The 14,080-nt window shown below is 40.5% G+C and overlaps 1 protein-coding gene across 1 annotated transcript in view; it reads right to left on the reverse strand.

The window, feature by feature from the left end:
* LOC310940942 (dolichyl-diphosphooligosaccharide--protein glycosyltransferase subunit TUSC3) overlaps positions 1 to 14,080 on the reverse strand; it is a gene marked incomplete at its 3' end in the record, with an annotated part of 47,371 nt that overhangs the window by 16,762 nt on the left and 16,529 nt on the right. Inside the window, exon 6 of the mRNA XM_083906003.1 lies at positions 826 to 889. Within this exon, the coding sequence (XP_083762129.1) occupies positions 826 to 889 (64 nt within the window). The remainder of the gene's footprint in view (positions 1 to 825; positions 890 to 14,080) is intronic.

The following is a 14,080-nucleotide window of genomic DNA, read 5'->3' on the forward strand; positions in this document are numbered from 1 at the left end:
GCTATGATGATGGCCGTGCGTCGTGTTTACACCACCTGCACAATCAACACAGAAGGTGCGTTCGCGTTTTTTTTCCGCAGGTGTTTTTCATTTAAATGTAATCAGATGAACAGACAATAAAAAATAAAAACACAAGCGCACGCACACGCACACAACAAAACAAAACACGGGGAAATGTAGACAGACAAATATTACTCTGAAGCAGGTGCAACCTCGGACATGCTATTTCCCCGGAGGACAAACACAACGGCTAGGGATGAACAGTATCATTACCCACACACATAGAAAAGCACTGGTGCAAGCACACATGGGTACACACACACACACACACACACAAGCAGACAGAGAAGGAGACAAACACAAACAATTCTGGCAAACCAGTGCACAAACAAGTAAACACAAACACTCACACACACACACAGAGACAGGCAGACACAGCCTATCATCAGGAGATGAGTTTGAAACAAATCAGGCAAGGAGTTGAAGTTAAAAGAGGACAATCACTTGTCTTTGTGTCATTTGTTTGTGCAGTTCTGCAGGCAGCCTCCCTATGGAGAATGCACACAGACGACAATGGTTTCATGTTGGGAAAGTGTAGCAGACAGCGAAATTAGAATGCCGTTCCAGATATAAAAACTGGCATCCTGGGTGCAAATGGGGGGGGGGGGGGGAGTGGAAAAGAGAGGAGTTTGTTGCCAAGATGAGCTGATAAACATTTCACATAGAGCAAAATTTCCCAGCGTGACTTACATGGCTGCAGCAACATGTTTCAATTTGTAGCCAACAGTTGAAAACATACAGTGCAAACGCTTTGTGTAAGGATACTCAGAAGAAGGATGATGTGAGACTCGGCCACAAACTGAGCCTGACTGCTGCCATGGATATAGCTCTGTGGGAGAGAGGGAAAGAAAGACATTACAACATTAAACAGCTGTTGTTACTTTCACCTGGAAAAGGGTCATTCTGCATAACAGCAAAATAAAAGAAACAACCACACTTACAATTTGTAAGTAAATGGAAAAATTCAGTTTTAGAGTTTATTCGTCACATGCTAATTTAAATGAAATGTAACCCTGAGTCACTCTAAACAAACACAACAGTGACTAACAAGATTGTAATATCCAGTAGAAACGTTGGAATTGCTGAATAAAAAAAGCCTTCGTCTTTATCTTGACACTAATGTGCATTGTCAAGATGAATATAAAAGGCACACGTGGATTTGTCGATTCACATTTCATTACCCGACCAACTCCCACTGCTGAGCATTCAGACTTTTCCCAATGCATCTAACCCGTGTTAATGCTGCTGCAGAATGTTACATAGTCCAAAGAACCCCAATCCATCAAATGTCAAAACTGTTGCAGGTAAGACAATGCAGAATATATTTTTTCTACTGTATTGTGATTCTTTTAGTTGTGAGCCGGACATTCCCGATCAAACCGCACGTTTTGAAATAAAGATATGTGGGGGTTCTCTCAAAATTGTGAGAGGAGATACACATCCAAGATGGCCGACATCGCAAATTCGCGTTCGTAGACCTGTTCAGGCACGGGGTCTCGTGTCAACCTATGAAGTGTCATGCCGATCGGTCAACGTATGTCAAAGTCGAAATTCGCCAAATTCCGATGGCTGCCGTGGCCACGCCCCTTTTGAATTTGCGCAACATTCTGATAAAATTTGATCTTGGATGGGTAGAGTACAAGTTGACGCGTTTGTCGCGTTCCTCAGATAAACACTCTCAGACTAGCAAGCTCAGTTACGAAAACTTGCGAAACGACTAGATATACGGAAAAAATCCAAGATGGCTGACTTCCTGTTGCGTTGAGGTCACGGTGTCAAGAGGATTTTTTGTTTCTCTCGGGCCAGACAATGTAGAAGATCATTTTTCTACTTATTTTGATTCTTTTTCTGGACGAAAGAGGAACTGTTCGTGAAGCATTTGTATAGTATATGCTCATAAACATGGCACATTCATTCACCTGAAATCATAACTCAATTTTTTTATTGTATGTTTTTTGGAAAGAAAATGTAAACAGTCTACTACTGAGGCTGAGGGTACAGTCATGTGCTATGTGTGATATAAGGTCATTCATGTAATTTAAAATCTGTTCAAAAAGGTCCCTTTCCCTCAGCATGTAGATAAGATTAAAGACATCAAATAAAACCCAAACAAAAAAAAGGTCACCTTGTGGTCTTCAACCACAAAATCAAGTAACTGAAATGCTACTTAAACCTCCTTTGTGAGCTGTCCTATATCAGATTTAATGTCGTTTGTTGGGCCCCTTAAATTTACTTTATCCACAAGCATTTCTCTTTTACATCTCCTCCAGTATATCCTGTAAGCAACGATCGTCAACTTGTCTTGTCGAGGTTCCTCTCGTTAACTATGACCTCCTGCGGCTACCTTTCTTGATGACAGCCATGATGTCTATCAGTGATGAGATGCAACAGTGGGTTCACAAATAATCTTTTAGCCAGTCCATGACCCTGAGGCCAAGATTTGGTCTATGATGGCAGAAATGTATTAAATGTCTGATATTGTACCCTATTTCTCCATGTTAAACTAGTTCCCTGGTGTCCTAATGAACACTAATGAATGTCTGTGACATGCTTTGTTCAAAATACCATACGGATGAAGCAGCACAGCAGTTCAATCACTGGACAGATAAATCCTCTGAGGCTGGAAGTTTGTGTAGAACTCTGTGCTGCACTGTGGAGCCAAGAACATAACTTCTCACAGACCACAGACTTCCTGTTTTCAGTTACCGTTCCCCCTCGCCTGCACTCTTGCGTTATTTTTTAGGAACAAAGCGGAGCTCTGCGAGACGACAATTCCAGGAATTTAGCGCATTGTGACGTCCCAGTGACCGCAGAAGTCAACATCACGTGTTTTATCTCCTGTACTTAGACTGAGGAGGTCCACAAAAACATGAGTGAATCATCTTTTTTTCACACTTTGCCGACTGATGGGACCTCCAGAGTCCCAAATATAAGTATTTTAATGATTAAAAAGTAGATTTTGCATAATATGGGACCTTTAAAATGTACTAAATGTGATATAAATTTTCTTTTTCTATTAGTTAGTTTTGCCCCATTCGACACAATCATTCCCTCCAAGTCATGCTGTATTGAATTCACAACTCTTGCAGACCCCTTGCGGTACAAGAAAAAGCACTTGGATGGCGTGGAGAGGCTCGCGTGCAATTCTGTGCAACTGGTGCGCTTCGGCATCCCGTTTGCCTTCGCAGTAAAGAGTCACGACCGAAGCTATAAAGCCTCTTCAGTGAAATGGCAGTGTCTTCAAATCCCGAGCGAATTTCTCTGATAAGATGTAGGAGGCCTAATTCTTCCGGTCTCTGTGTGCGAGTAATGAGAAGATGAAAGCAACTGAATGAAGGAGACAAAGAGGAAGTCTTCAGGAAATGAGACAAATAGGAGGACAGAAAGAGAGGAGGGGAGTCTTTTTGTGTCTTTCACACTGTTGAAACATTGCAGTTATTGGCATCTAGGTTTTAAGCTCATCGAGGGCATCATTTTCCACTTGACTGCCCCAGTGTTCGTTTCTTTCCCTATCAAACATAAATAAGGATGGGACGATGAATAGGAGATGACAAAGGAGGAGGAGTAAAGGGAGGACAGATTTTTCTTGCTTCGGTGGAGAGAAATGAAGAATTTTTTTTCACTTGAAAGCATACATAAAGATGACAAAGACTCAAGTCTAAAACAGATCCCTTTGTCTTCAAAAAACAATTGTAGATGGTTGAGTTGCTATCGGGATGCTTTTCATATTGACTGACAAACCACAGTTCCGATTAAAAAGTTTGTTGTGGATGTGCCACTCTTTATTTTGAACTTTGTGAAGGTTTGCCGTTTGCTGCATTCCTACTCACAACATGACAAAATGCATTGTCAACATGAAAAAACTGTTGAATCCCTATATTATTATAAGATTAAACTCACAGTAAACAGTAAATTACTGTGGACGCATACAAAGAAAAGAAAAAAGATTGTGGCCATCTAACACAACTTGTCTTTTGGACGAGTGCACGCGAATTTGAAAGCTAGCAGCCCCTGTTGTACTTGAGCATTAAGACCAACTTTGCCACTTTGAGCACAGCGCGCTAATGCAACGCGGTTACAAGGGCAGAAACGAGGTCAAACAAACACTTTTTGAAGGCTTTCAAACACCTGGCCCTGAATCTGCAACCACGTTAGAGGTTAACGTGTCAGCAGAAAAAAAAGCGATGCTGCAACAACAAGATGTTAGCCTGATGCTAACCGTACCCACACTGCTAAATAAAAGTTTCAGACAAGTCAGCAGATATAGCACTGTATAGAATCTAATGGGAGCTAACAGCAGTTAGCATTTGGAAAAGTGATCATTTGCAGGCTCGAGGAGACGCATTGCTGTCATATATAACATGTATCCACTGCACAGGTAAATCCTCTGAGGCTGGAAGTTTGTGTAGAACTCTGTGCTGCACTGTGGAGCCAAGAATAGAACTTTTCACGGACTTCTGGTTTTCGGATACTGTTGACCCTTACCAGCACTCGTGTGTTTTTTTTACAGCTCTGCGAGACATCTTTTTTCAAGTTTTGCTGACTGATAGGACCTCCAGAGTCCCAAATATAAGGATTTAAATGATTAAAAAGTAGATTTTGCATAATATGTCCCCTTGAACTACTAGGTGCAAACTATCTTATAATTCCTAATGGTTTAGTAAATACTAAATCCTGAATTTAGTAGAGGCATATGCCAAATTGGTGCAACCCAACAGAGAAAACCATTCCAACCGAGAATTTCTGCCAGTTCAGTTTTACATAATAATCAGACTGCAGGGCCTTTTCCCTCTACATTTTTTTTAGCTTTCATACCATCTTTCCTTTTAAATAGCCTCACGTATTTGTACATGAGTTTGCACAATCCACAAATCCCTCATTTGTCAACAGCTTAAATGTCATGGATGTTGATTTATAGGTAGAAAGCCTCACATTCTAGTTTTTAAGAGTGACAACTAAATTGTTTTTCCAAGGCTGTATTTCTTTTCTTTCATTACTAAAACAAGCATTTCTTTTTACGTAGGACTGGCAGCATTACGTTAATCATGATTAAGAGCAGACAGTTTTTTGTTGTTTTTTTTAAAATCAAATTGATTGCATGTCGCGTCTCGTGCACCATGTTCACACAGAGTGTGTTGGAACCACTCGCTCAGAGAGATGAGCGCGGGGGCAGGAACTCATGCAAAGTGCAAATGCTGTTGCATTAACATTTCTTCTGTAGACATTGTGTTACCTTCGCGTTAGAGCACTTTGTTTGATTTGATAATCAGTTAAATCTCAAAGTCAATTTGATGAAGTAACTTTATTTGCATCCATTTGATTCCCCAATCAAGACTGGTAAGGGGAGATCTACATTGTTAATTTGGGCTTGTTGTGAATTTGCAAATACGTCCAAACTTTAAGCATGATAATAACGCAATTAATCACGGTTAACTATTTCATTTCAGAGATTAATTGAGAAAGAGATATATTGAGTGTCTGACAGGCCTACTTTTTACTAAGACACTGCTCTCTACACGATACCAACTGAACATAAACAGAAACTGCAGATACAAGCAATGAAAAAGAGCAGTGGTTGGGGGATGAAAAATTCCTCAATCCATGGCCAGGCACTTCCAATTAATCTGATGGATTAGAAAGCACTCGTTCCATTCATTAGTGAGCAGGGCAGGAGAGTGTACCTATGCATGTGTATACTACAATCTACTTACTCAATGTGTGTTTATAGACCGAACTGTTAATGGAACATTTTTCCGTGTGATAGAACGGGTGCGTGTTGGTGTGTGTTCATTAAAAGTGTGCGTGCATCCAGGTGGTCTAGAACCAAACATATCCACACAGCTCATTGATCTCCCATGGATATAAATGGGAAAAGGTAAATTAACATTTAAACACTATAACGCACACCCCCTAATTTATTCACACATACAGGTTACACACATAGAGCAATGCATACACTTGCCATCTCTAAGATAATGGTGTTCTGTTGGATACAGTTCAGACTCTGAAGTGATACATTTGTAGACGCATGCATCGTTCTTTCGGTTTTCACCATCACCAGTGAAATTTACCCAATTATCTTTCTCTTATCTGTAAATGCAGAAAATCAAATCCTACCAACTTTCATCTGAAAGTTGCCTCCTTCAAAAGCTATGCCATGACAATTGTGGCAAACAAGGCAAATGTTTTTTTGGAGATCTTTATAGTAATCTCATGTACAGTCAGGATTTACTGGATTCACAAAGGAATTCATATTAAAAGCATGTCTACAATACATCTATCTATAAAGCAAGCTGTGTCTGTGTGTCTGTGACGGGCATATCTCGCTGAACGTTAGTCAGATCGCCCTAAGACTCTGGATATGGGTTGAGCATGGCCCGATGGTGTGCATCATTGATTTTCAAAATTTTTGAAGGAATTTAAATTTTCCCTGATTTATCATGCTGCACTTGCTGATTTATCACGCTACACCAGGCAGGCAGCGGCTCATCAGCAGCAGCTGCGCTGTCTGGAGCAGTGAAGTGGGAGTGAAGAGGCTGTCCCGACACTTTCACACGGTTCACCGCTGGTGTTATACTGAAACGACGGAGCCGGTGTCCATTCACCAATACGCACAGCACATATTTATTTTGCATTAGCATGCTACTACTTTGCGTCTAACTTGGCGAAGCCGTTTCCAAAGGTAAACTAGCGAGGCTACGGTTAGCATTAGCTTAGGGCTAACATAATACAAACACTGTGCAACCTCATTAGGGCACAACGCAAATATTAATTTTATAATAATTAATTTTCGATTAGCATTAGCATAGCTAGCTGTTGTGACTGTTAGCAGAACGCAAACCTTTGCGTTGTATTATGTTAGCCTTTACGTTCCTTTTCCTGCATTCCCATAACTGAAAAATCTTCTTCAGCTCCCACTATAGCAATACATACTTCATACGGGCACTGCGCTAGTCCAAAATAATGCAGTTACGAAAAGCCACGGCAAAAATCACAGCAAATACCCGCTTTGAACTGTGTGGCTGAAGACCGTTGTTAACAAAAGATGAAATCAGACCCTTGCACGACTATAATACAGCACTCTGTCAAACAAACAAATTGATGTGGACACAGTAGAGACAAATGCCTAAACCAGGGACCCATAAATCAAATTATTGTTAAAGGACACGTTTCGACCACTTTCAACAAACTGAAGTAAAAGAACAAAACCAGTAGTGTCCAACTCTGGTCAGACTAGAAGTTCACAAAACAGCTTGGCAAGCATTCACTGATACTGAATGTATGGTAGCGGGTCACCGGGCCCAACAATATACTGTAGGTCACTGTAACTTCAGGATTTGTTTAATGAAAGAGAATATACAGCAGGCTTGCAGTTAGTGGTCAGGGTTATAAAAACAGAGCAACACTAAGTTAACACCTAAGTTGATGTACTTAATATCCTGTGTGGTTCACCTTCACAATTTCAGACATGTCCATTCTGTGGACCTTTCTAGTAAAACCTCAGACTAGCACTGTTCTAATTAATCTGATGGATTAGCCTTTTAAGGTCCCAGTTTCTGTGACTGAAACATCAAGTCTGTTTGTCTACAAAGTATATAAATGATGGACGGTATGCAGGAAACAATCAGACTAGCTGGCAAATGAGAGAAAATTGACTATGGGAATGTACGCAAATTAAACCTAATTAAAAACCAGTTTGCCCAACAATAATAACTATGCTTTTAATTTATGAACATCGATCTTTGCACAGGAAAATACATTTCATTTCTAAAAAGCTGTAATGCTGCGAGTGAGCTGTCTGAAGCAATTGTAAAAATAATCAGTTCTATTCACCTTTTATGCACCGCATTCCTCAGTATAATAAACTACACTGGATAACTTGATTCAAGGTGTGAAAGTCTTGGCAAATATAATTCCAGCGATGAGATTATTCCCCCAACGGGTCTCGAGAAAACATAATAAAGGTTAGCTCAAGAAGCCAAAATATCAACGTCATAACTCTGAAATATGTCAAGACTTTTATAACACCTTTTCCTATGAGTAATTTGCTGACATGAAAGGCCTGGGTGTGTGTATGTGTCCATGTACTCATTTTAATACAGTGACATTAACATGTTTCTATTTAGAACTGCACAACACAGCTCTTTTGTTAGAGGCAAAGGAGATAATATGCATTTACAGACACACATAGACCCGGGAAGGTGGCTGTCAAACGTGTTTCTTCTAGAATATCCATAGATATATGCATCCTTCTCCATCTCTTGTATCATGTGTGTAAAGTGTGTGAGTGCATTTGTGTGTTTTGCAAAAGGGTCAGAAAGCCCTCAGACAGGAGGGAATAAATGAAAAGTCAACCAAAACAGAAGGAAGAGTAAGTAACGTGAAACGTATGTTATGCTTCATTTATAAACAAAAGATAGCTCAGACGTGTGTTGTGAATTTAAATAACGGTCGGGACGCAGGAAGTGGACTTTGCAAGGTACTCTGGGGTTAGAATGTTAGCCAGGATTATACCTACGATAAGACACATAGATTCAGGTGGTGCGCTCAAGTGTTACGGGCCCAAAGCTTAAGCGAGTGGCGACATGAACCATTCAGAATGAGAGTAAATAAAAAAAAATGTTGACAAAACAAAAACTGGCTATAAGAATCCCATTTATGTCTGTTCATTAACGACGGTGGGCTAGACGAGACTGTTACTGCCAAACTAATCAAACAGCTAATAAAATGCTTCTGCATATGTTCATTCATCAACTTGGGATGATAGTTACAACCACAGAGGTAAATAGGGAATATTTTTTGTCGACGTCAAAGGTGGGGTAAACTATTTTTGGGCAACATCTGTTGGACTCCACGAAGAAACAAACAAAGCTCGACTCGTCACTCAGAGGCTCCACCTTCAACATTCATACATTTGGTGTCCATTAACCTGAGGCTACTTTTCCAGGTCGTTCCTCCACATTATCTCGTTTCAGAGCTGCAACTAACACGTATTTTCATAATCAAGTATTTGTTTGTTTGAACAAGGGCCTTTCTGCATGGAGTTTGCATGTTCTCCCCGTGTGTGTGTGGGTTTTCTTCGGCTTCCTCCCACAGTCCATATACAACAGGGGGATTAGGTCAATTGGACGCTCTAAATTGAGCGTAGTTGTGAATGTGAGAGTGAATCGTTGCTTGTCTCTAAATGTGGCTGTGCGATGGACTGGCGAACTGTCCAGGGTGTACCCCGCTGAGATTGGCACAGCACCCCCCCCCTACCCCTCCCGTGGAGGATAAAAGCGGTAGAAGATGGATGGATGGAAGTATTTGTTTGGTCCATAAAATATAAAATATTTGAAGACAGATATCTTGTTTTGTCCACAAACCGAATGAATTCAGTTTTAATGATTTCTTTGTCAAATGGAAGGTGAAAAAAAAGAACACTTATTGTAATTATTAACCCTCTTATGCCCATTATCATGACCAGGCTGCCTAGATTTATTTAGATTTTATTACTGGGGCGTTGTCAAAATTTTTTTTAAATGAGTGAGTGCTTCTGCTCGTTTTTCCAAGATAACTTTCACTTTTGATGTCTGGCAGTTATTCAACCATTTAGGAAAACGGTACCAAGAAGCTGACCCGGGAAGTCCTGAGGGCTAACTCCGTCTTCTACCGCTTTATCCTCTGTGCTGTGCCGACATGTGGCGAATCAAATCGCCAGTCCATAGTTTTTGAGTCATAAACAGTCTACGGGTTGCGGTAATGAGTACCCAAATGCCCATGCCAAATAATCAAAATAGTTGATGCTTAATTTTGCAATCGATTAATTGAATTAAAGAGTTGGCATATCCATTGCATTGCACTATACATGACGAGGCATGAACAATTTCAAACCCCCCAAAAAACGAACACCCTGCAGAACCTAAGGAGTCCATGTAAAACCCAGCTAACCTGTGCACAATTCAGCCTACACAACAAAATGATGGCGGAAAAGAGGGAGAGATGCTTACAGGGTGATAAACGAGACAGGATCAGACCTGTTACCTTAAGGGACCGCACCACCTGTTCTGAAGCACAATAAAGCACTGTAATGAGTCAGAAAACGTTGGAAAGTTAGTTGAAGATAATTCAAACTGGGAATAAAAGCAATTAATTGTTGGGCTTAGGTGCTACAATAATGGAATTTAAATCTCTTACCTAAAGGAGAAATATGGTTGCAACATATCACGGCAGAAATTTAGCCGTTGTTTTAAAATCTCATTTACTCCCACATTATGTGGTTCAGTGTTTACACAAATTAACAGTTTAATTACCCACGAGTCAGTTACAGCCATTTAAAATCTGTTTTCTTTTCTTTTCTTTTTTTGGAAACATGTCAAACGAGGTGACTTTCATTTCCCTTCATTCATTGATAACCAAAGCCGTAGCCCTGACATTAACCTAACCAATTCACGGAGCAGGTTTTGTTCCTGTGACAACTACTGGTCGTGAAAAAGTCTGTGTTTAAACCAAAGAGATAAAAAAAAACAATGAGAAGCATATGTGCAAACACACATGTTAATGTAAGTCCATACACCTCTGACCTGAAATTTGAGCCAATGATCAATAACATGCTTTTTTTTTACTTTGACCTTTGAGAGAATGGACAGACCAGAGTCTAAAACAGAGGAAGCTGTTGTATCTACATAATTGGCTGTGCCAATACCCTTACTCTTAATTCAGCTGGGACGGTTGGCAGACAATAATGAGACAAGTGTCCTTTGCAGCAATATGTTTCAATTTTAAGCGTAGGCCAAGAAATAAAAGACCCGGAAGAAACTAGTCTTGGCATCACAAAACCTCTACAGACTAATAATATATCACTTCAGTGGGTTTTTCCCTTTCGACCAGATTTTAAATTCACATTCGACTGCAATATGAGCTCAACAGAAACCTGAGTGACAGGTACACAGAAATGTTAAGCAGATGTTAAGATGTTAAAGGTCCCATATCATGCAAAATCAACTTTTTTAATCATTTTAATCCTTATATTTGGGACTCTGGAGGCCCTATCAGTCGGGAAAGTGTGAAAAAAAGATGACTCACTCATGTTTGTGTGTGGTCCTCCTCAGTCTAAGTACAGGAGATAAAACAATGCAATGTTGACTTCCACACTCACTGGGACGTCACAATGCACAACTGTTGTCTCGTGGAGCTCCGCTTTGTCCCCCAACAAAACGCGAGAGTGCTGGCGAGGGCAACGGTATCCGAAAACCGGAAGACCGCAAAGTCCGCGAAAAGTTCTATTCTTGGCTCCACAATGCAGCACAGAGTGCTACACAAACTTCCAGCCTAAGAGGATTTATCTGTCCAGTGGATACATGTTATATATGACGGCAATGTGCCTGCTAGAGCCTGCAAATGATCACTTTTCCAAATGCTAACTGCTGTTAGCTCCCAGTAGCCTCTCTGGTCGATGTCATTTTCTATCCCTTAAGTTTCGTTTTACTGTTTTTTTAAGGTGGACCTAAAGAGATACTACTAAACAGAGTGTGCTAAACAGGGCTGTTTTTGGCAGGGTGATTGAACTGCTGTGGTGCTTCATCCTTACGGTATTTTGACCAAAGCATGTCACAGACCCGTTCATTAGGACACCAGGGAACTAGTTTAACTTGGAGACATGGGGTATAATATGGGACCTTTAAGGTCTGCCTGATAGCAGAAAACTGCTCGCCTCCCCCTTGAACACACACTTACGGATGATACCATGTTGAGGTTTGTCTGCATTTAGTTTGAGACCAGCAAAACATTTTATTGATATTGTGAAAGCCAACCGATGTGGTGGGATTTACTCATGAAAATAGAAACGAATGGAGATAAATAAGTGAGGGGGGAGAGTAAGAGGGAGGCAAAGACCAATGCACACAGCTCTACAATGAAAACATGGTGCAATACACTAAGCTGCATACTTTATGTGTTAATGAGACAAAAAATAATGGACCGATATGAAACTAGCAGGACAAATGAGAAGACGGTGGGTGGCCAAAGTCAAGGTAATTATAGTCAACACTGTTTACTAGTTTTTATTTTCTATTTGTCCTCTTTACATTAATCTACTCTCTCTTTATCACTCAGCTCCATGATTTAGTGTTTAAAATATGGATCTTAAACTTCTGCTTTAAAAAAAACAACAACATTCCAGTCACATTATGTATGAGTTTGTGTACAGATGTGAGTGTGGCTGAGTATGGAGACCAAGAGGGATGGTCATTGTCTACTGGTCTGAGTAAATATCCAGCCTAAAGTACAATTAATTTTACTGCTTCACTGCACAGTTCAATTCTCTCTATATCGGCTCAAAACACACAGATAAACACACAAGCACACTCTCAATCAATCAAACGCACACACACACACACACAGAGACAAATGTAAAGTGGCACTCACCCTCGCTAAGACAAATAACACACTATTGCCCTCTAAGTCAAAAGTCAACTATTATGAAGAGCACCAATAAAAGTGTCAGACGAGTTCTCGAAAATGTGAAAGGTTAGCAGTTATGAAGAAAGGGCTGAAGGCAACTGCTGCCAAAAACCATCAAGCGATCGTGTGAAATCAGCTGGAAATATGGAAATGCCATCAGCCGGTAATGTGGAAAAGTGAAAAAACAAAGAGAGAAACACAGGCCAGGTGAAACTCCAAATGCTGGAGTGTCTCGCTGAGAGATCCTCTTCTGGTTCAAATTCAAAAAACAAAACAAAAAAAAAAACGTACGTTGAGGATACGTTTTCACATCAAGCTTAACTTTCGTCTGCGTGTCATGCGAGTATGTGTACAATCATATGACGGGTGAGCAAACGTTTAGCTACCGCTAATTCAACAACATGAGGAGCAGAGGAAACATGGCTACTAACAGTGACATTACGGAACCCCTATTAGTTTATTTATTGTCAGCAGTATGGGAGTGTTTCAGCTACCCGTTAAAAAATAGAGATGCAATCTTGTGGTCGACAAGAACCAAAACCATTTTACCATTCAGTGGTATTTTACCATTTAGTCTTTAAATTCATGGAATTCTGTCGCGGAGTTCCGCTTTGTCCTTAAAACACTTGAGAGTGCTGGTGAGGGTAGGGTTCAAAAAACTGGAATCTGAAAACTGGAAGTCAGCAAACACTTCTATTCTTGGCTCCACAGTGCAGCACAGAGTTCTACACAAACTTCCAGTCTCAGAGAATTGATCTGTCCAGTGGATACTTGTTATATATGACGGCAATGTGTCTGCTAGAGCTTGCAAATGATCCCTTTTCCAAATGCTAACTGTTGTTAGCTCCCAGTAGCCTCTGTGGCTGATGTCATTTCCTGTCCCTTAAGTTTCGTTTTACTTTTTTTTAAGGTGGACCTTTAAGGTGGACCGAATTGTGAGTTTGGCATACCATTACAGGCCTACTTTGTAGTATAGTGTAGCTATACGTGTGGATTTGGGCGACATTTACTTTGCAACACATTAAGACACAAAGATACAATTTCATCTGCTCGATCATGTCAAGTCTCCCTGGCCTTTGCTCATCATTTTGAAGGAATTTCACTATCTCGGTATGAGGGAGAGTGGAAAGTGAGAGATTAGTCAGGAAGGTGAGAGGAAGTAAGGTGAAAAAAATGAGAGGAGGACAACAGGAAGGATCAGACGGTTATCTTTTCAAATATCATCTGCCCATTTGAAGCCTTTCGCTGTCAGAAGGACAGAGAGTGGAAAATGGAATTTAAAGAGAGGATGAAGATGGAAAAGCTTGGAAGGGAGGGGAAATAAGAAGCCATTTACACAGAACCTAATGCAGCTGTTCCTTCTGCTATGTTGGTTGAGTGGCTGCAAAATTATGGCATTATGGCCTGGAAGCTCCAGAGAATGGGGTTGGGTGACAGCATATGTGTCTGAGGTTAGGAATGAGACGACTGCTGTTAAAGAGAAATGATTAAGGTTATGTAATGAGCCTTAGCAGGTATGGGCCTGTGCAAGGTATAACAGAAGTTATGTCAAAATAGTACCAGCCCCCGCAATAGCTTC

The sequence above is a fragment of the Microchirus variegatus genome, assembly GCF_963457635.1.
Source record: "Microchirus variegatus genome assembly, chromosome: 19".
NCBI lineage: Eukaryota > Metazoa > Chordata > Actinopteri > Pleuronectiformes > Soleidae > Microchirus > Microchirus variegatus.